The sequence below is a fragment of the Lycorma delicatula genome, chromosome 12 (genome assembly GCF_047948215.1).
Source record: "Lycorma delicatula isolate Av1 chromosome 12, ASM4794821v1, whole genome shotgun sequence".
Taxonomy (NCBI): Eukaryota; Metazoa; Arthropoda; class Insecta; order Hemiptera; family Fulgoridae; genus Lycorma; species Lycorma delicatula.
Window position 1 is genome coordinate 64927977 of NC_134466.1, and position 20715 is coordinate 64948691.

The 20715-nt window shown below is 29.9% G+C and overlaps 2 protein-coding genes across 7 annotated transcripts in view; one reads left to right on the plus strand and one right to left on the minus strand.

Moving 5' to 3' along the window:
* The window catches only part of LOC142333248 (E3 SUMO-protein ligase RanBP2-like), a 128865-nt gene extending 112594 nt beyond the window's left edge, over positions 1 to 16271 (plus strand). The window contains exons 32-36 of one of the 5 annotated variants that reach the window (XM_075380243.1): positions 2130 to 2237; positions 7075 to 7286; positions 12042 to 12167; positions 12992 to 13050; positions 15147 to 15275. In XM_075380243.1, the coding sequence (XP_075236358.1) occupies positions 2130 to 2237; positions 7075 to 7286; positions 12042 to 12167; positions 12992 to 13048 (503 nt within the window). In that variant the 3' untranslated portion in view covers positions 13049 to 13050; positions 15147 to 15275. Of the gene's footprint in view, positions 1 to 2129; positions 2238 to 7074; positions 7287 to 12041; positions 12210 to 12991; positions 13051 to 15146 lie in introns of those variants that run through there. The other 4 variants (XM_075380242.1, XM_075380244.1, XR_012758568.1 and 1 more) reach the window with 4 other exon arrangements.
* Positions 16272 to 18627: 2356 nt separating this feature from the next.
* LOC142333063 (pancreatic lipase-related protein 2-like) overlaps positions 18628 to 20715 on the minus strand; it is a 51819-nt gene continuing 49731 nt past the window's right edge. For both annotated transcript variants that reach the window (XM_075379884.1, XM_075379883.1), the window contains exon 12: positions 18628 to 18991. In XM_075379884.1, coding sequence (XP_075235999.1) covers positions 18895 to 18991 — 97 coding nt within the window. In that variant the 3' untranslated portion in view covers positions 18628 to 18894. The remainder of the gene's footprint in view (positions 18992 to 20715) is intronic.

Genomic DNA, 20715 nt, shown 5'->3' on the forward strand with positions numbered 1-20715 from the left:
CTGCTAAACCTAAGATACCTCGAACCATGCCAAATTAATAAACATGATAAACTCTGACCCCTCAAAAATACTAAGTCGAAGGTAAAATTCAGAGGCAAACTCTCAGAATCATTTGAGATCAAAACAGGACTGCGCCAACGTGATGGGTTTTCACCACTATTATTCAACTGCACTGTAGAAATGGTAATGAGGGAATGGCTCAAAAAATCAAAACAAACTCTTGGTTTCACTAACGACTTGGCACTGCTAGCAAACAACATCACCTCGGGTTCGAATCCCAGTCAGGCATGGCATTTTCACACACTACAAAATTATCATTCATCTTTTCCTCTAAAGCAATACCTAATGGTAGTCCTGGAGGTTAAAAAAAACCGTAACCCAATTTAAATAACTTCAAATGGTAGTAAACAACCTAAACGAAAAAATCTCAATCCAAATAAGAAGAACCAAACTAGCTGAAGCTCAAAAATTAACCTGGTACACTTACAATAAAAAATGCCTATCAGTAAACTCAAAGATAAGACAGCACAACACAGTTATAAGACCAGAAGCCACTTAATGCAGCAGAAACACTTTTCCACCTCAACGAACAATTATAGACAGACTGACTCCAGAAAATTGGAAGAACCTGCATCGATAAAAAGTACCAGAAAGACAAGCAGTGGTGGATCGTGCCCAACAGTCATGTACAAAGAATTAGAACCCACCACTGATACTGTGCTTAAGAGGAGACTAGGATTCTATGGATATATCATCAGGATGCAAGATTCAAGATTTCTGAAACAGCTAGCATAGTACAATCTCGAAAAAAACACCCAGCACAGGATGCAGATGGATCAGAGAAATAAGAGAGGATCTGAAAGAAATTGGCTTTACACCAGCACCAGAAGACACCACAAATAAAAAAAATCAAGAACAAAAACACTTTAAAGAAAAACTCACAGGAACATAGGCACAAAGATCGAAATATATGAAAAAGTACCAGGAGGATCGCAAGGCCCAAACAGTCCCATTGAAGAGACTTTGATAATGGACTGACTAAAGTGATCCTGTGTGGTCATAAAAGATAATAAATAAATATGTAATATTTTTCTATTATTTTTGTTGTTTTTATTAATTTGTAGTATTTCTAAAATTGTGTTAATATCAGAAACAGAATGTTTATTCAAAATTACCATTTATTTATTTACCTAAGAAGATGAGACATCTCCTTCTTTTTTACTTTAATATTTTAACATAACATTTTTTTTTATATAACTTATGTAGTAGTGATCATTACAAAAGCACTTATCTAAACTACAAATTACAAGCAGTAATACAATTTTTATTATTGTTGATATTATTATAACAATGAATATATTAAATTTAATTCCAAAGGAGAGAGGTCAGCTATTTGCAAAAGTGCTAATAAGTTTTTGCACATCACTTAGGTAAAAGAACTTTTAAATAAAAAATACATTGTCTACATGACAAATTGAAGGTTTTTTTTAAACCATTGCACATTACTGAATGTTAATTTCACAATTAATTGCTGATAATCAAAATATTTCACATAAAAATTGGGGTAAAAATATTCTTACTTTCTAGAAAGCCTTGACTCATTCTGTATTTTTTAATTTTCATCATGACAAGAGATTTTTATGAATGCTTTTTTATATGGTCTTTGTTTATTTGTAGGCTTATATCTAATAAATAAATAAAAAAAATTATAATTAATCACTCAAGCATATACTTGAGTTACTTAGTTTATCTGTTTTACTACAGAGTTCAGTAAAAGAAGGGCCTAAATTGGATGTGGATATCTCATTGATCATACTGGGAAGAAGAAACTGACAAGTACATTGTATCAGCTATTCTTGAGAAGTTAAAATATCCCTCACAAAAATAATATCTTTTTTAATTGTTTTTTAAGTATTGTTTATTAAATTAAAATTCAATATTATTCAAGTAGTTTACAGTTAATCACTCAGTTCCATCAAACCACTCGGTCAAATAAAGAAACATATTTGCTATCTGTTATTACGTTAGAAACTGTTACATTAGCTAATTCTACAACCACTGTAGCGATAAGATTACATGTTTTCCAGCTGTATATTATGTATTCTATTTTATTTATTTATTGTTTACAGAAGAACAGGCTGCTGCCCAGCTCACTGAAGAAAAAAATGTTAGCAAAACAGATATTGATGATGATGAGGATGATGATCCTGAAGAAAGTAGTGAATACATTGATGAAGGTAACTTATTTTTTTCTTATATTTAATTGACCTCATAAGTCCCAAGTGTTTGCTTGGGAATGTGGGATGATATGTAGGTTCTGAAAAAATGTCAAGAAGTGTAATCGGGCTTTTTTATGAGACTTCTGACACTACCACACAGGTTAGCATTTTGATACAGTACCTAAAGGAATATCAAAATAGGATATCAGAGAAGCACCTTAAAACAAACTGAAGAAGTAAGTAACTTAACTCTGCCTATCTGCTCTCACACTATGTTATAGACAATTAGATACAGCGGTTGCCTGCAGTGCATTTACACTAAATAAAAATTGTTCATTTCCTTTTCTGTCTAGCCTATTACTATGGAGAAATTTAACGCTTAACTGTCTTGTCAAATGTTACTGTCTAATGATTTTGATACAAAGCAAATTCTTTAAGCCAGAGAGATTTGCGAAAAGTTCTTGTAAACTTCATCCCTTGTGACAAATGCCATCAGTTTGTCTAGCTTCCAAGTCTGTAAATAGACTGTAATGTCAATTGAATCTTGTAAACCATTTGATGAAAAAAAAAAGACATAAAACAAGGCTTGTTTCTTTACAAAGAATGAAACCTGTTTTCTACATTATTATTAAAAGCAATTTCATGTTTATAACTTTGTTAAGAAATTATGTAAAAAAATTTTTAAAGAATATTCATATAAGTGTTAAAGTATATTTAGTTTTGTCATTAAAAAAAATAATAATAAAATTGCTATTTTGGCTGTCAGTAAAGAATATTTTGTGCTCCCCTATTTTGATCAATTAATGGAACATATTTACACTTTTCTTACACTTAGTCTCTTACTGGCCTTTCTCCTGAATTCCTCTGTTATTTCTCTTCTTTTTTTGTTTTGTAGCTTCTTCAAGATTTCTTTTTAAGTTTTCTTAATTTTATCACTATATATGTTTTTAATGTTAATTTCTAGATGAAAGAATAGAATTTTCTGGGGAATTCTATTATTCTCATCCTTAAAATGTGGTCTTTGAAAAAGCCACTTCTCTCCCATATAATATGTGATTTCTTTAAATTACAGGTATAACATTTTATGGAAGAGTTGATTAAGTATCATTCTGTATATGACAAAATATTTTCCTCTTAGGTTATTTCATTTGAAAGCTCATGTCGATCACCATCAAACATTCTCTGAATTTTATATATTTATATATATATTCTCAGGATGAATGAATCACCTGAAAGTCAAATGTCTTAATTTTACTTTCAAAGAAATAGATTTCTTTGTTGTACATGTTTTATGTTAGACGGCAGGCAGATTCAATTTTATTCACCCAATTTCTTAGGATTATTTTTTCTTGTATGTTCTACAGGGTTCTCCAAAGTATTTAAACTTTTACTTTTCCATAGTTGGTTTTTAAAAAGGTATTCATGAATGTTTGTCAAATATAGTGTATTTTCAAAAATATTTATATGCCTGTTGTTTTTAGTATTTCTTGTAGTATGTATTTTCAATAGATGCATAATATCATTATTTTAATTTGCAAACTGAAAAAGGTTATGAATGAAAGAAAAATTTCCATTATAGCCAATTCTGTTATTGATAGAGAAAACAGTCACTTTTCACAGTGTTCTGTACCTGAGCTGTGGTATAGATAAGTACTTTATCTTTACCTGTGTAAATAACTATACCATTTTCTAATAGATTCCCACATATTTTTAGCAAAAATTCTACTTTCCATTCAAACTTTTTTCTGTCCCCTGTTAATTAATATAATGCAACTGTTATAGCATATATATATGTTCAGTAAAAAAAAAAAAAATACTTTTAATAAGCCTAAATAATAGGAATTTAAAAAAAAAGGCTGATATATTGAAATTGACCATTGGAAAAATTATTTTAACAAGGGAAATCCTGTTTATCAATATAAACATGCTCCATTAATGTAGTTTTTATAGCATGTCAGAAATTATGAAAAAGAGAAAATTTTAATTGACCATTGCACAATCCACCCATGTGCATTTGAGAGTTCTATTTACTTGAGTTGTGTTTTTACTTTTAGGGCATACAATTAAATAAATGTTAGTTTCTCAACTTATACAGGGTATTTCAGTTTAATTGCCCCAGATGATTTTCTTGTAAACTAAGCACAATACAAAAAAATGACCTAAACAAAAGTTACTCAGATGGAAGGGGACACCTCATGATGACATCATTTTGTATTGTGTGTATTTTATAACTGCCTGGGGCGATTAAAATGAAACATTTTATATGTATGTAAATCTGAGAATTTTAAAAAAATATATATCTGCTTGTTTATTCTCTGAAATTTCAATGATGTATGCTAATCGTAACGTATGTTAAGTATTTTACATATGACATATTTTATAGCCATGTAACTAAATTTTTAATCGTATTACTATAACAATTTTTAATAGAATATTTAACATAGCAATAAAATATAAAAGTGAATTCTGGTTGAATACTTCATCGGAGTATATTAAATTTTATCTATACATGGAGGAAACCCCATATTATGACTTAGTGGAAGGATTACTGAAATCAGGCTAGAAAATTGCTGACCTGATCACAGTTAACAAATAAAATTTCTTTGCTGTAATCAAAGATATCTGCACCGAAACCATGACACATCAGAATTTTGTACAGACTGTTATCAGTATAGACATATGTAAGTATGCTTCTCAGTTGCATCATTAATTCTAATGCTTATCCTAATATTAACACGTTCAGAAAAGGTAAACTGTTTTAAATAATTCAAGGAAATGCAAAACTGTGAAAGTGATGATGTACTTGTTTATTTTGTACGTCAGAATGTTGTTGGATTTTAATATAAATAATCTATATCGGAAAAAATAAACAACCTATTCCGAAAGTATTCAAAAAGCTTATGGAGAAGAGAAAAAAATTAAGAAGAATAGAGAAAGAAAAAATGTAATTTAGCAAGATTTAAATGTTAATTAGAAGAAAATTGGAAAGAAATTTTATTTTATCTTTGAAACTGAGATAGAACCTTAAACACTGATCGAGAGGAAATTGAGATTGTAAATAACTTTATCTGGAACAGAGAATCAGGAAGTTAAGACAGTGGGTTGAAATTCAGAAGCTTAGGTCAAACCATGCTCAATAAATTTTGTGATAATACAGTGAATAAAAAGAAGTATTTAATAATTGCATCATACTGGTGTGGAACAATGGGTGTAAAACATGGACTGTAACAAAGAAAGTAAATAGAAAAATTGAATACGTGTAAGAGCGGATGGATCATATTAAGTTTGGCAAGGAAGGACAGAAAGTCTAAGCCATGATCATGGAATGGAATTAAAGTAGATGAGATAAAAAAAATTAGTATTAGAAAGGAAGTGGGACCAGTCAGGGCAAATAGTCAGAAGTAATGATAATAAGAAATGAACCAAAAAGATACCCATGGACTCTGGATAGAAGTAAAGAAAGATTGGAAAGCAGAAGGGATAAATTAGTATACAGAGGGACATAATGGCAAATAGTAGCGAGAGAAATAATAATGGGAGAGAGGATGAGAAAAGGTGTATGGGAGTGTATGATTAAACCGGTACTAATTGTAAAAATTCCTTCATTCATAAGTTATGTCTTATTTTTTAGGACCAATCTTGTTTATTTATGACCGTAAGATTTCTGCTTAATTTAAATGTACAGTCAATGTATCAATATCCATAATTCTTTATATAAGGAAACCATTATAGAAGCTGATATATTAAACGATATTATTGTAAAATTTTAATAATTCAAATATGAGAAAAGAAGGAATAAATGATTTGTTAATTTATTTTATTATAAAAAATATTGACAGTAGTGTGCAAATTAATTCGAACACAGGGAATTTTTGTTTATTTCTGGCTAAATTGCTTGTCCACACACATTCTTTAAGTTGTTAGTGTAATGTAAGGTTATTTAATAATTTTCATGTTATAGTGTTTTATGATAGTTTATTTCATTTTTTACTACAAAATCATATTTTTTGTTCTGTGTATGTTGAATATTTAATAATGGATGTAACTCCAAGAAAGCTTTGAAAAATTGTTTCTCTGAGTATACCAAAATTACATAATGACTAATAGCTTCTGAATGTAATGCTGGACTAGGAAAGTAAATGCTACTTTAAAATAAACCGGTTCCTTTTCAACTCAAAGAAAAGGCAAATGTGGCCCTAAAAGAAAAACTACAAAATTTGTTATTCGTGAAAAAAGTAAACTCAATCAAAAATTATATGCTGTCGACTTAAACAGAGTTTACAACCAGTGGAACAGATTTACCCATGACAACTGTTAGATGCCAACTTCTTGCAGCTGGACAGAAAGCTCATTGGACAGCTAAAAAAACACCTTTTAACACTAGCAGTGCGCAAAAAAAGCTCTTGTAAGCCAAAATACTTGCTAACTGGACCAAAGAAGACCGAAAAAAATGTTTTGGGGATTGTTTCACATTTGAAGGTTCATTATTTCCAATAGATGGTATGTTGAAAAGTGTGATGGCTATATTCTGAAGAAAAGGGTTGAAAATCTTTGTACTATAGTCAAAAAATGAATTGCACGCAAAAATTGACCTCATTAAAGCAATATCAATATGGTTTCATGATGAAGAAATCAAAAAAAGTGTAGTACAAGTTGTTGTATTGATGCCAAATCACGTACGTAAAGTGATAAGGATAAAGGAGGATATATTAATTATTACATATTCACAAACAGTACAGTATGAGTTTTTTTAAAAATAAAGTTGTTATTAAATTACATCTGTTGTGTTCGGATTAATTTGCACCCTACTGTACTGTTGTAATAATTTTATTGTTTGTTTCTATGATTATTTCAGAAGATGATGGCTATGAGATTATGTTTGAAAAAAATGTCACACTTTGTGTTCGTAATACGAGCAAAGATCAGTGGAGTACTGCCGGTACTGGAATGCTTCATATATTGTATTGTCCAAAAATAAATTCTATGTCTGGACAGATCCGAATTATAGATGATAAAGATCAAGCAATTCTTAGCCTTACAACAATTGATGCTAATAGTAGTATTGAGGTAATCTTTTCCTTTTTTTCACTTAAGGAATTTGTGGTAAATTTTAATGAAGCGAGAAATATTCATTACATGGTCTATGCAAACGATTTTAACTTTTTTATTTTTTTGCTTAGTATTGAATTGTAAAAATGTAATTGTAACAGCATGATTTCATTGTGATATTCATGAAGTATTTTAGCATGAACATTCAGAAAGGGTTAAGCTTCTATTCTTTTTTAATTACTTAATTATTTGACTATTACGTAACACAAATTAGAAGGAATATTACTTTTCATAAAGGTATATTAGTTTGATTACTTTTTCGTCCATATAGAAATCTTTTATTATAAAAAATAAACAGGGTAGGTTTTAATATGTAACCCGTTCAAAAAAATAAATATTTATCCAGGTGTGAATTGTTTTAATTGCAATTCATATGGCTTCATTCAGGTGGTATATTCATAGCTGTAAGACTGACATTAACTCGTCTAAAATTGATGAATTTGTATGAGCATTTCTTTTTTAATTACTCAGCATTTTCTAGGAAACTTGTCTTAACATATTGTCATTTTAAAATAGCACTGCAAATCATTAGAGTCACATACGTTTAATTTTACTGACTAAAGTTTTGAGCAGCTATCATGATGTTTTTTTTTTTTTTAGCTTTAATATTTATACTGGAAGTAAGGTATGCACAAATATGTTCTTTTCTATAAGTTGTCTAATAGTTATAGTTATTTTTAGGTTTTATTATCTGAGACTTGTTTTTCAATTTTCAACAACATTATAAGATACATTGAAGGCATTGCTTTTAAATTTTAGGGGAATAGCTTTTATTTAAATAATTTAACATATCCTTGTTTGTTTAAGGATTTTTTTTTGCATAAAATTGACCATAACTGTTTGTCAATAGACAGTATTTAAGAACATACTGAAGCTTTCTGTTTCCAAAAGTGAATGGATATTAATTTTTCAAACCCTAATACTACATTTTTTAATTATTTTTTTTGTGCTGTCTGAAGTTGTTTTTAAGAAAAATTTCTTTTATTATTTGTATAACCGTTAAAACATTAAATGAGGATCTGCAAAACATTAATGATTTTTTTATCACTAATAACAGTTTCTGGTCTCACACTGTAAGGACAATTTCTTACAGTATTGGTTTCTTGAAATTGTAGAACAGTAAAAAACTTCCAAGTATGGACATGGCTTGGGAACAAGATTTTGTCCATTATTTAGATTAGAGGCTTCTGCTATTCAGAAAAATGTGAATACAGTATTTTATTTGGTTATTGACAGGAAAAAACACTGTATATGAGGGCTGTTATTTAAACCTCTGATCATGCATATTAGTAAACAAGAGATAAGCAGGATCTGCGCATGGTGTGATTGCACTGCCCCCTCACCACTATCTCTGCTGTTGCTGGCTCCAGCAACAGCAGAGATTCACACTGATTGCATCAGTGTGAACCGAGCCGAGCTATATAGGCAATTGAACATGGTCACTATAATCGATGCTCCCACCAAGTGTGATATGTTTTCTGTAAGAATAAGGATGTAGTGCTGCTGAAATCGATCGCAGAATGAGCCTAGTGTATGTTGAAAACTTTGAGTGATGGTAGTGCATGGGAATGGTGTAGGAAATTAAAAGGCCAAACGGATGTCTATGACAAAGGTGGGCAAAGACACAAGTCTATCGCTACTGTACGCCTGGTTGAGTGTGTTGATGATTTTGTCCACGGCAAACAGAAGTTTACGATAAGTGAACTTTCTGCAGAAGTCCCAGAAATTGTAAGGTATTCTCTGTACACAGTTGACTAAAAGACCTAGGATTCAGGAAACTGCATTTTTTGGTCCCAAAAATGTTGAGTGACAATCACAAAACGCAGCGAATGGCATCCAGCCTTAATGCATTACAATAAGGGGGAAGAGTTTTTAAAGTCTATTGTTACTGGTGATGAGACTTGGATCCAGTATGTCTAAGCAGTGGATGCACACTTCTCCAAACAAGCCGAAGAAGTTCAAACATACTGAGCAACAGAAAAACAATTGCTAAAGTTTTTAAAAATTCCAAGTTTTTTTAGTAGTTTTTCTGAAAATAAAACACTGTTTGCTCTATGTTCATACTTGAATAAAAAAAATAATACTGTACTATACTAAAATGGAATAAAAAAACAATGGACACTATAAAAATATTAATCAAAGAAGCTACAATGTATAATAATATTGATCAAAACACACGTATAATGTAAAATCAAAATAAAAAATCAACATTTACTTTAGTTTTATTGTTATTATCATACAAAACAATCTCTCACTGTTGTAATAGTAATCTGCTTTATTGCCATACAAATCCATAAAACTACATCCAACACTAATGCTTTTAGAAAGCTCATCAGCATCTCTAACTTTATTCATTATTGAAAACAAGTACCGTAACACCTTTTTTCTCTACTGAATTTTAAAGTTCTTAATGATCCCCTTATCAAACTGGACATACTGCAGTAGTATATGGGGAAAGAAATATCAGTTTTACTAAGCTAACATTAGGGTGGAATTTTTCATTGTCCAAGAACAGTATGACTTTCCTATTTCGCCTTCCCATTTTACAATCAAGAATTAACCAGTCCATCATTATGTCCCTAGTCATCTAGGATTTTTTATTTTAATACCATTCAATCTCTAATGAATTTATGCTATGCCCTTAAAACATCAGGGTTTTGCAGCTTTGTTGATTATTAATGGTCTTTCAAATCACCTGAAATATTCACAAGCAACATAACATATTCAGTCTTTCTTTTGATTTCTTCCCCCAGTACATTTTTCCTTTTTCAACGCTCGTTTTACCGGGCAAAAAAGACCAGTCTCATCACAATTAAAAATGTTGCTTTCATTATAACTTAACATATATGTCATTTAACTCTTCCTTCCACTTAGACATCAAGTTCTCATCTACAGCCCTTGACATTTCATCGTAAATGTTTTTAAATGAAATGTTATATCAAATTCAGAATTAACCTAATCAACCTCCTGATGCTTTAAACTCATCGTAACAGAGTTCATAAGTAATTTCTAGGGTTTTCTCACATATAAAAAGTCCAGAGACCAGAATGTTATTACCACAAGTCCTGCAAAACCACTCATAAGTCAAATTGTCAACTGCATGTCTGGCGTTTTAGGAAATGCACATTTGCTTAACTGATTGTCATTTTCAGTCCACGAGTTTAATACACAAAATTGAGCATATAGTTATAGTTTGTATAGAAAATTACTACAATAAAAAATACAGTACTATACCGTAACAAAAATATTACACTTTTTCAATGTACACTATAACACTTGCACATAACTGATAAAGTATCACACTGGATGATGAATTGATTGAAATCATAACATCAGCATCTAGATTAGAAGGAATCCAATTCACAACAGATTAGTCACACTGATTATAAAATAAGAAAAAGAAAAATTACACTTTTTATTCCTGCTGTCCATTTTTCAAAACTGATTGAACAATTTTTACAGTTAAATTCATAGTCTGCATCCATTATTTAGAAGGTACGTTATTGAGAAATATTTTATCCATCAATACCACTATAAAACTGCCAAGGAATGTAAAAGTGTCTGATATTACGAAAAGTTTGTTAGGGAAGTCGCTATACTATCTTGATCTTAGTCGATTTACTTATTGGTTTTTTTTAAAAATGTTAATAAATAAATCCCATATCACTTTAAATCCATACTCCAGACCCATATATCATCAGTTATTATTTCCTTTTCACTTATTATTATTTGATAAATGATGATGATGATTTATAATAACAATAAAATTTGTACTAGAGAATAAATAATTGAACCACTACAATTTGAATCTGGAATACATAATTTAGAAACTATTAAATAGTGACTGTACTTGTTTTTTGAAATAAGAAGCCCATAATGTGAAGTTAATAACGTACATTGTTGTTAACTAAAAACTGATTTATTACTCAAAATTTATATTACATTTTTGAAACTTTTAATTAAATTTTTTTCAAATATGTTGTATTAAGTAATTTAGAATCAAAAAAATTTAAGTAAATATTAGTGCCCTAGTCATTTAATTTGTAGTGTAATGTTGCAAATTATTAGTTATTGTTTATTACTATTATAGGTGTTGTTTTTTATTATTATAAAGGCTGTTATTATTCATGTTTAGGCCATTAATTCCAACATTTAAACTTTATTATTGGAATGCAATTCTGAACATAATACAAAGTAAAAAGTTTACTACAGGACATTTTACCTAGTTTTATTAATACTGTGATTTTTTTTCTACTTTGATTGCTTTTAACTTGAAAATAAAGGCATTTCTCAAAAATCAGTTTTCAGTTTTTGAGTCCAGTTGGTTCTGTAATTCCAGAGCACCAACAAAGTAGAGCTCACACATTATTAATTGCACGTTAGTGACGAAGTCCTCAAACATTCTATAAACAAGGAATGCATATGCTCCTTACATCTTGGAAAAAATGTGTAGAACTTAAAGGAGACCAATAAATATGTTTTGAATTTTTATTCTCTACTAATAAGTGTCAAAAATAAAAGTTTGGGTTGTATTTGATTGATCCTCATCGATGGAAATATTATGTCATCATTTTTAAATCATTTTAACTGATAGTAAAAGTTCTTTTGAAAGAGCTTAATCATTAAGGAATAAGAACAGAATGAACCAGATAACAATATCTCCCTTATATTTACTTCTTAGATAAATTTATTAATTTAGATGTATTTTTTTAGGTTCAAGACCACGTAGCAGTTTGGTCAGCTAAAGATGCTGCTTTAGATGTTCCAAAAGAAAGACAACTTATGGCTAAATTCATTAATGAGTCTGATGCTGAATCATTTTTAAGCACTTTCAATGAGGTGACTGACTACCATATTTATATTTAGATGTATATCACAAAGGTATTCGAACGTTCAATTATCAGAATCTGAATTATTTCTGTGTAAAATATATAAATCAACTTGGCAATTTGTACACATAATTTATTTAATTGTAGGCCTTTATTTTTTCTGGCTATTTAATATACATATTTACTATAAAAGATGGATTTTCATGTTTGTGTAGCCTTCAAAACCTTTCTTGTTAGTAGATATATCCTTTATGTTAATAAATTGCAGATGAAAAATAATATTACTCTATATGGGTATAGTTTCCACATAAATTTACAAATTCTTTTAATTCTAAGAATTTATGTATATATATGTTTATATTTATATTTTTTTCCAACATATTTTTTATATAGCATTAATCCTTTACACTCAAAGCAATAATGAAGATAAACTTATGAAAACTTGCAGCACATCAATAAGCAAAATCTTAATACTGATTTCTTGATAACTAAACTGGCCAAACAATGTCATGATAATCCTACAAATGAAATGAGGACTTCAAGTAATGAAGACAGGTGGCCGCTGATAAGTAATAATACCTACAAAATTCCGTTCTCAAAGACAGCGATGACGATTAAAAATGCCTTCTGTTTTTTATCTGTACAATGTATGTGTAATGAAATGCGCGTACAATTTTTATAATTTCATATTAACTTTTTTATACCTTTTCTTAAGAATTATCTGATTTAAATAAAGAATTTTCTTATACAAGATAATTCTTGCATATTTTATTTTGTTTTTATAATTAAAAGCAAAGAAATCTTTAGAACTTAACAACCTTTTTTTTTTTGTAGGTATTGTGTAAGTCTTGTTTAACACAAGTCCAGGAACCAATAAACCATGTTAAATGAGGGTACTGTATTTGCTTCATTTTTGCTAAAAAAAAACTTTATTAGTGGTTTTTAATCTAGAATTGTTAGCTCATAATCGTCAAGCAATCAAACTTCCGGTTGTTTACCTTAAATAAAAAAATTGTTTGTTAGAATGTATATTTTTAAAGTAAGATCCATTTTGAATTTGCTGCCTTTGTGCGCAATGTAAATAGATAGATGGTGCTTGTATAACTCAGTTATTTCAATCAATAGTGTCAGTTGTTAGTGACAATATAGTTTCTTTGTTACGAGTTGTTTATATTTATCTGTCTATATTGAATGCTACAGTTTGTTACCCCACAGAGAGTAAAGTACGAATAGTAATCCAATTTTTGATGATAAAAAGCAATTCTGCAGCTGAAATTCATTGGAAAATTTGTAATGTTTACAGGCTAAAGTAAGCCAATGATTTCAAGAAGATGAACGAACTTTCATGATGAAGTTAACGGCTGTCTCTCAGTGATAACAGATGATTTGATTGAAGAAAAATTCAAGATAATTGTTGCTTTACTGTGTCGGAAGAATTGTCATTGATATTTCACAATTTTTGATTTATGAAGTCTTGACTGACAAATTGGATCCCAAAGATGTTAATTGACATGGACAAAACCATCTTGTTCCAGCACATGAATTCTTGCGACATTATGAAACTGAAGGTGATGAATTGTTTTTATTGTTATTGGATATGAACCTAGATTTCTTATTTGTACATCAAGAGAAAGCACTTTGTGATGGCAACATTCATCATCTCTTAGACTGAAGAAATTCAAACAAGAGCATTCAATAAAGAAGCTTGTAGCTACTGTTTGTTTTTTGTTTTTTTTAAGAGTGTTTAAAAGCGTTTGCTTATCAGATTTAGTGATTGTGGATACTGATATGTATTGCAAAACATTAAAAAAATCCATAGAAGAGCTATAAAAAACAAAGCTGGATATTATCCTGCAGGACTTTGATGTTGTCTGGCCACACGTTGTAAATCAGAAAGTGAAACGATCAGAGAAATTTCAGTGGAAAATCTTCAATCATCCGCCCCAGTAGCCCTAACTATGGGTTATAAAAAATGTGTCGAAGGCATCTATGTAGAAAAGTAGTAAATAAATGTAGTCTTTATGCATAATTAATAAGGCTTTTTCATTTTTTCAGTATTTTTTTTACTTCAAATGAACCTTACTTTATTAAAAACCTTGTATCACATTCAAACTTTGGTTAATAAAAACAAATACTTTACCATTGTTTTAGAAAAATTAAGTAAGCTATTAAGTCATAAAAATTTACACTCAGTCTTGTATAGTTTATAATACAGTAATATATAGAATTTTAGCGTAGGGGTTCTGTAAGTAAAACAGTTATAAACTTGTCGGAATAATGCATGAAAAAGTGATTAGAATGGTCTTCAAAGGTGACATAAATAATTACAGAATACCATTAAACTTGAAAGATAAGTTTGTTGTAGAATCTATTATGATCACGAAAGTCAACAAAGAAATTGGCAGTAAAAAAATCACAAATTTATTGCTTATAAATATTTTAACAAACTTCCTGAAAGCCTTAGAAATATAACAACAGAAAACTTTAAAATAAAATTATAGACTAGTATAAAAGCTGTGAAAATCTTAGAATTAGTGTTATTTAAAGGTATTAACCTTTTCAGGATTGATGTCACTTATGCGACAGCAGTAACTTGTTCACAAAGACTGCGGTCACAAACTCATTTCAGAACTTTATCATTTAAGTACTATCATAGTGTTTTAACGTGACTAATATAATTCTTTCACCAACATGTGCTGTACTTTATTGGCTTTAAAGTGAACAATTTCAGTTAAAGCTTGGTACAAACATTTTTATGTACAGATTAGAAAACAGTACATTGTTTTATACTTCAGAAAGAGAATCTGAACTTCAAAAACCTTCATATAATAGTGCCTTTTTCTAATCTTTGGCAGTTATCACTTTTTAGTCCTTTCTGAGTTGTACATAAAATCTGATTGCAGCATTTTATAAAGATAAATATCATTCGGTTTTATTTTTTATGTAGCATAACTTGACTTTCGCATAATATTGTGGTAATTTTTTTTAGGCTAAAGATTATTCCAAACATCATGAAGATGATGATGATGACGATGATGATTATGATGATGATGATGATGAAGAAGATTATGATGATGATGATGATGATGATGATGATAATAAGGAAGTTGAAGGGGGTGATGATTAGATGATTGTCTAAAACCACAGTTTTGACACTTACCATACTTTTGATAAAATCTTAATATGGTGATGATTAAAAATTGTGCTTTTAACGCTAATTAGATAGTTTGAATTCTTTTCTTTTTTTTTAAATCTGTTAACGCATTTTCATTTGTTATCAAAACTTAGTTGATGGTAATTATATTTCTCTTAATGTTATTTAATTAATAGATAAGTATAGTTTAAAATATTAATAAATTAATAAAAGAACTATTTTATGGAAATTTTCAGAATTTGTCTGATTAAGGATATGACAAATAAGGTAAATATCACATTCATTGTGTTATTGTTTAGATTAAAATTTCAAAACATAGGTGCAATGTCATTCTCATCAAAGCCCAAAATTTATTGTTGTTAATCCCTTATGCAATTATTTGTATCTTGATTTACTCATTTTGGTGTATTAGTAATTAATATTTATATTTTTTTTATAGTTTAGTAATTTATTTGTCATCATTTTTTGTAAATATTTTGATATAATACATGTATAAAAAAATATATATATTATTCGGTGATTTATATGAAAGTCTGAAATTAAAATTTTAATGTATATTGTATTATTTTGTTTCTCAAAATATATCTGTTTGAAAATGCTATTTTCTTTTTAGTGACTTAAAATTAAAAAAATATTTCTCTTTATAGTGTATTTTTATAGCTGTTTATGATTATTGTAGTGTAATTATTCAGGAACACTATTGAGCAATATTAAATGTATTTGTATTATAATTTTCAATGCTGCACTGTTATGTAAACACTTTGGGTTATTATTACACAGTATTTAGATAACATACTAAGTTGTAAAAAAATTGTGTATATTTAAAAAAAAAAGAAATGAAACATTCTCATTTATCATGTAACTATTATTTTGTACCGGTTAGTTTTAATTTTTAGTTTTTAAAATATTTCAAAAATGTAATATTCATAAAAAAAACAAAAGAAATAGGCACCGCAATAAAAATGTTCCTGTAGTTTTAAATTGTTGTTTTTTTTGTAGTGGGTAAATGGACGGATAGACAAGTAGCAAAGTAGTTTATCCCACTACACTAGTTTAACCTGCCGGATTAGTCTAGCGGTTGGTTAACTCGTCACTGCAAAATCAGCGTATGAGTGTTAACTCTCCCTCGTTCTTTCCATCATGTCCGTGCTCGAACCCCCCTGTGGAGAATAAACCATGTAAATTTTACACTTGATCTTACAACGTATGATAAGCGTTCCACGCCACCTATTGTTTTCCGGCAGATGTTTCAGTTTCTCCTCGCCAAGTCGAACCCAGGCGTGGTGATATATACTGATGGGTCGAAGCATGGCGGTAACATTGGTTGTGCTTTTGTTATCAATGAACAGTCCTATATGTTTGGCCTACCCGGTGTTACGAGTGTGTTCACTGCGGAACTACTTGCTGTGGATAGGGCTCTAAGTATCGTTGGCCCTAAATATAGGAGCATTCTTATTTGCAGTGACTCGTACAGTGCTCTCCAGGCGTTGGGAAACCTTTATTCCAAGCATCCTGTCGTCATTGACATTTATGATAAAATCACTGAGTTAAATAAACGCAACAGGGAGATAAGTTTTTGCTGGATCCCTAGCCACATTGGAATTCTGGGTAACGAAAGAGCAGATTCTGCTGCCAAGGAAGTGTGTACTCAGCCTCCTTTCACCACCCGAGTACCTTTGATTGACTGCGGGCAAGGTGGCAAAGTGACTGGACGGCTACCGTCGATAATAAACTCCCGACGGATTAAGGATTCAGTATTGCCACGGGGCTCCTCTTGCAGGAGCTCTTGTCGTGAGGAAGTGGTCCTCCGTCGGTTATGGTTGGGACATACAAGGATCACACACGAATACCTAATGTCAGGGTTAGACCCACCCCTGTGTACACGATGCAACTGCCGCATGACTGTGCACCATATTCTCGTGGACTGCATATATTATGCGGCGTTGCGTCGTCAGTTTAATATACCCAGAAACATCCATGGTGATGTCTTGTGCGAGGTAGCGGGATTTTGGAACGGATTTAGTATGCTCATACATGTTTTTCTGTAAGGACAGTTTTTTTTAATAATTTTAACCTTTTATTTTCAATTTGATTTTTGGTTCTATGTATTTAATTTCACTGTCCGGGGAGGGGATTTCTGCACAACCCATCAGAGTTAAGTAAGTTTTATATACTTTCTTTAATCTATTATTTTAACTTTCATATTTTATCAACTTTGTCTGTGGTATTAGTTTTGAGTTTTATTTTGCCTTCTTAGCTTGTTTTAGTAAATTTAACTACACATCCCAGGAGTGGTCAACCTGAGTGTGTTCAAGGCTACACATTTACATGCCAGACTGCAAGCAAGATACCTTAGCATCTCTGCAAAGTACTGTTAACATGCCACTGCGCTGTTGTTACTCTGTAACCTGGTATATATAAATAAATAAATAAAGTTATTCTGATCGATAAATAAATAAAGCTATTCTGATCGACATGTAATGTACATTATATAGATCGTGTTTGGATAGTTATAACAAAGCTAAGCTACATTGCTTTGTTCATTTCTTATTAACCCCTAGAATATGCCGAATCATTTTTGTGATCACTTATATAACTATCCAGACATGAGATATATAATGTACATTACATGTCTATCAAAAAAGACTTATTTATTTATTGATCAGAATAACTTTATTTATTTATATCAAAGCAATGTTGGTTTGTTCAAAAAGTGGAATTACAATTAGTCTTTATCGATATTAAACTTATTATCCTATTAAACTTATTATCCATACATTCTTCCAGATTTTCATATTCGTTTTCTTGTGTTCATCATATTCTTCATTAGTTGAATGCAGCTGGGGTTCAGCATTAGTGTGGTGTGTTCTTGATTGTGTGGTGTGTTTAATTATGATTGATTATTTTTTATTACCTATGTTTTGGATTATAACTTGAAAGGAGATCTTTAAGTTTATACATTAGAGAATTACTGTAGCATTTCGCCCTGAACTTGTTGAGGTGTGCGATACTGGTTAAAAGCATCATCATCTTGAAAAAGTAAAGCAGTCCATCCATATATATATATATATATATATCAAAACACTCCATTGATTCATGTCTTCTTTTTTTAATTGACCCTCCAAAATTGTCCTGTGTTTGAACTATATGAAACATTTTCAAGTAGAATTGCAGTTATGCACAAACTGTAATTAAATGAACAGTCATTATTTATTTACATTCTTCCAACGTTTAAAGATGTTACATGTTATCTCAAACTGTAACAAAATGGTGCTTGTAACAATATGCTGAATTGTTTAACAGCAAAAAAGAATAATTACAAAACAATATCTTTATTGAAAAAATAAAAACTGTACATAATAAATTACTATTAAAATAACAATAAAATACTATTTAATACAGTATTTTACAATATTTTACACATTACTGAACTAATAATGACAAAGAGATGATCGTAATGAATAAAACAAATCGTGAAATATTATATGCGGACTATATGAAAAATAACAGCTATTTACATAATTACACTTTGTATGTAAATAAATAAATATAAATTAATTTAAGATGATGCATTTAGATTTTCTCAGATCTCATTTTTAGGCATATCATTACAATTGTGTAAGTTTACAGGCACTGAAGAATACACTGGTTCTACATAATTATAAGTACATAAACGAATCCTAAAAACAAAAAAAAAAATGTTAGAAATGTCAGCAACCCATTTGTAAAAAAAAATGAAATAGTAATTTATTAGAAACAATATTTTACGATACACCTATACTATTAGTAAAATTTCATATGAATGTAAATGAATATAAAATGGTCTGATAAAAAATCAAATGAGAATACTATTGCATTAAGAGATTACGGTTTGGTTAGATTTGAATCAAAGTTAATTCGTTGATCTTTTACTCAAGATTTCTGTGTTTTAGTGACAGCAATTTGTGTGATATTTAAATAACTGCATTATTTATATCAGGTGATCATTTGGGCAAAAGGTTTTAGACAAATTAACTTTGGTTGAAATCTTAGGAAATGTAGCAAATCCTCGGAGCTAAATTCGTAAAATATCCTGTGAAACGGGTTTCTTATGGTTCTGTTTTCACTACATTAAAATTGAATAAATTTTTTCCATATAAAATTCAATTGACAGAAGGATTGAATTCTATGATAAAATGATTCACATAATAGATGCCAATCCAGAGTTTACAAAAAATAATTGTTTTTCTGATGGATTTCATCTTCATTCTAAATGGCTTTGTTGATAAACATAACTGCTGATACTGGAGCGATGTAAATACTCATGATTTTAATGCTGAAAAAATAAATTTGTCGGTCGGGATTTACAATAACATAATCAATCGGTCCAGTGTTTATCAATGGGAATTTGACAGGTGGAAAAGTATTTGCAGTTGCTGGATGAAGTTATTCACCTATTAGTCCGTGCCTTAGAAATTAGTTCGACGACAATGGAAACATGTTACTTAACGAAGACATGCTTCACTTTCAGCAAGATGGAGCACCTACTCTCTGCTCACTTCCAGTTTGACAATGGTTGGACCGAATGTTTCCTGGGTACTGGATAGGTAGAAGAGGAACAGTCGACTGGCCAGCAAGATTTGCTGATCTTATACTACTGGACTTGCTTTTTGTGGGGGTTATTTACAATCTATAATTTATAAAGAGATTTATGCAACATACAAGAGTTCAAAAATAAAATTATAAGAACATGCAGAGGTGTACTTTTATTTTATTAGGTAAGAAAAAATGTTTCATTTATTATTTCTTAAGGTTGCTATTATTAAAAGCCTTCATAACAAAATTAACTAATGAATAATTTAAGCTTTACTTTAGATATCACAAGCTACATCATCTCGTTTAAAAAAAAGTTTTCAACCCTTGAAAATTTATAAAATATTTACAGGTGAAATTTTGTGTTTGTAATTCAAAATAATTTTCACAGTTTTAATCCACAGATGATTATTTCAAATGGTTTAAGTAATATCATGTAACTTTACATTTATTTTTGTTGGACTGAAATTTAAAAAAAGTACTACCCAAAATGGTTTTTCGCACCTACTGTGCGAAAGGGTGGGCGGATTTTAACTTTCTTTTCACTAATATTAATTATTTTTTTTGGGTTGTCAATTAATATAATTTAAATGTTACCATTGCCATTTAAGATTTTTGAGTTTGGTAGGTGTAGCGAAGAGGGTGGGTCCACCCCTTTGAAAATAATTCTAAAAAGGTACCCCCCCCCTGAGAATGGTATACATGCCTGAAAACAAAAATATGATGGAACTGTTGTTGTTGAATAATAAATGTGGTAACTTTTCAAATGATCATCAGTATAAGATTTACAGGACTATAATAATTTTTAAAAAATGTCACTAGATTAATAATA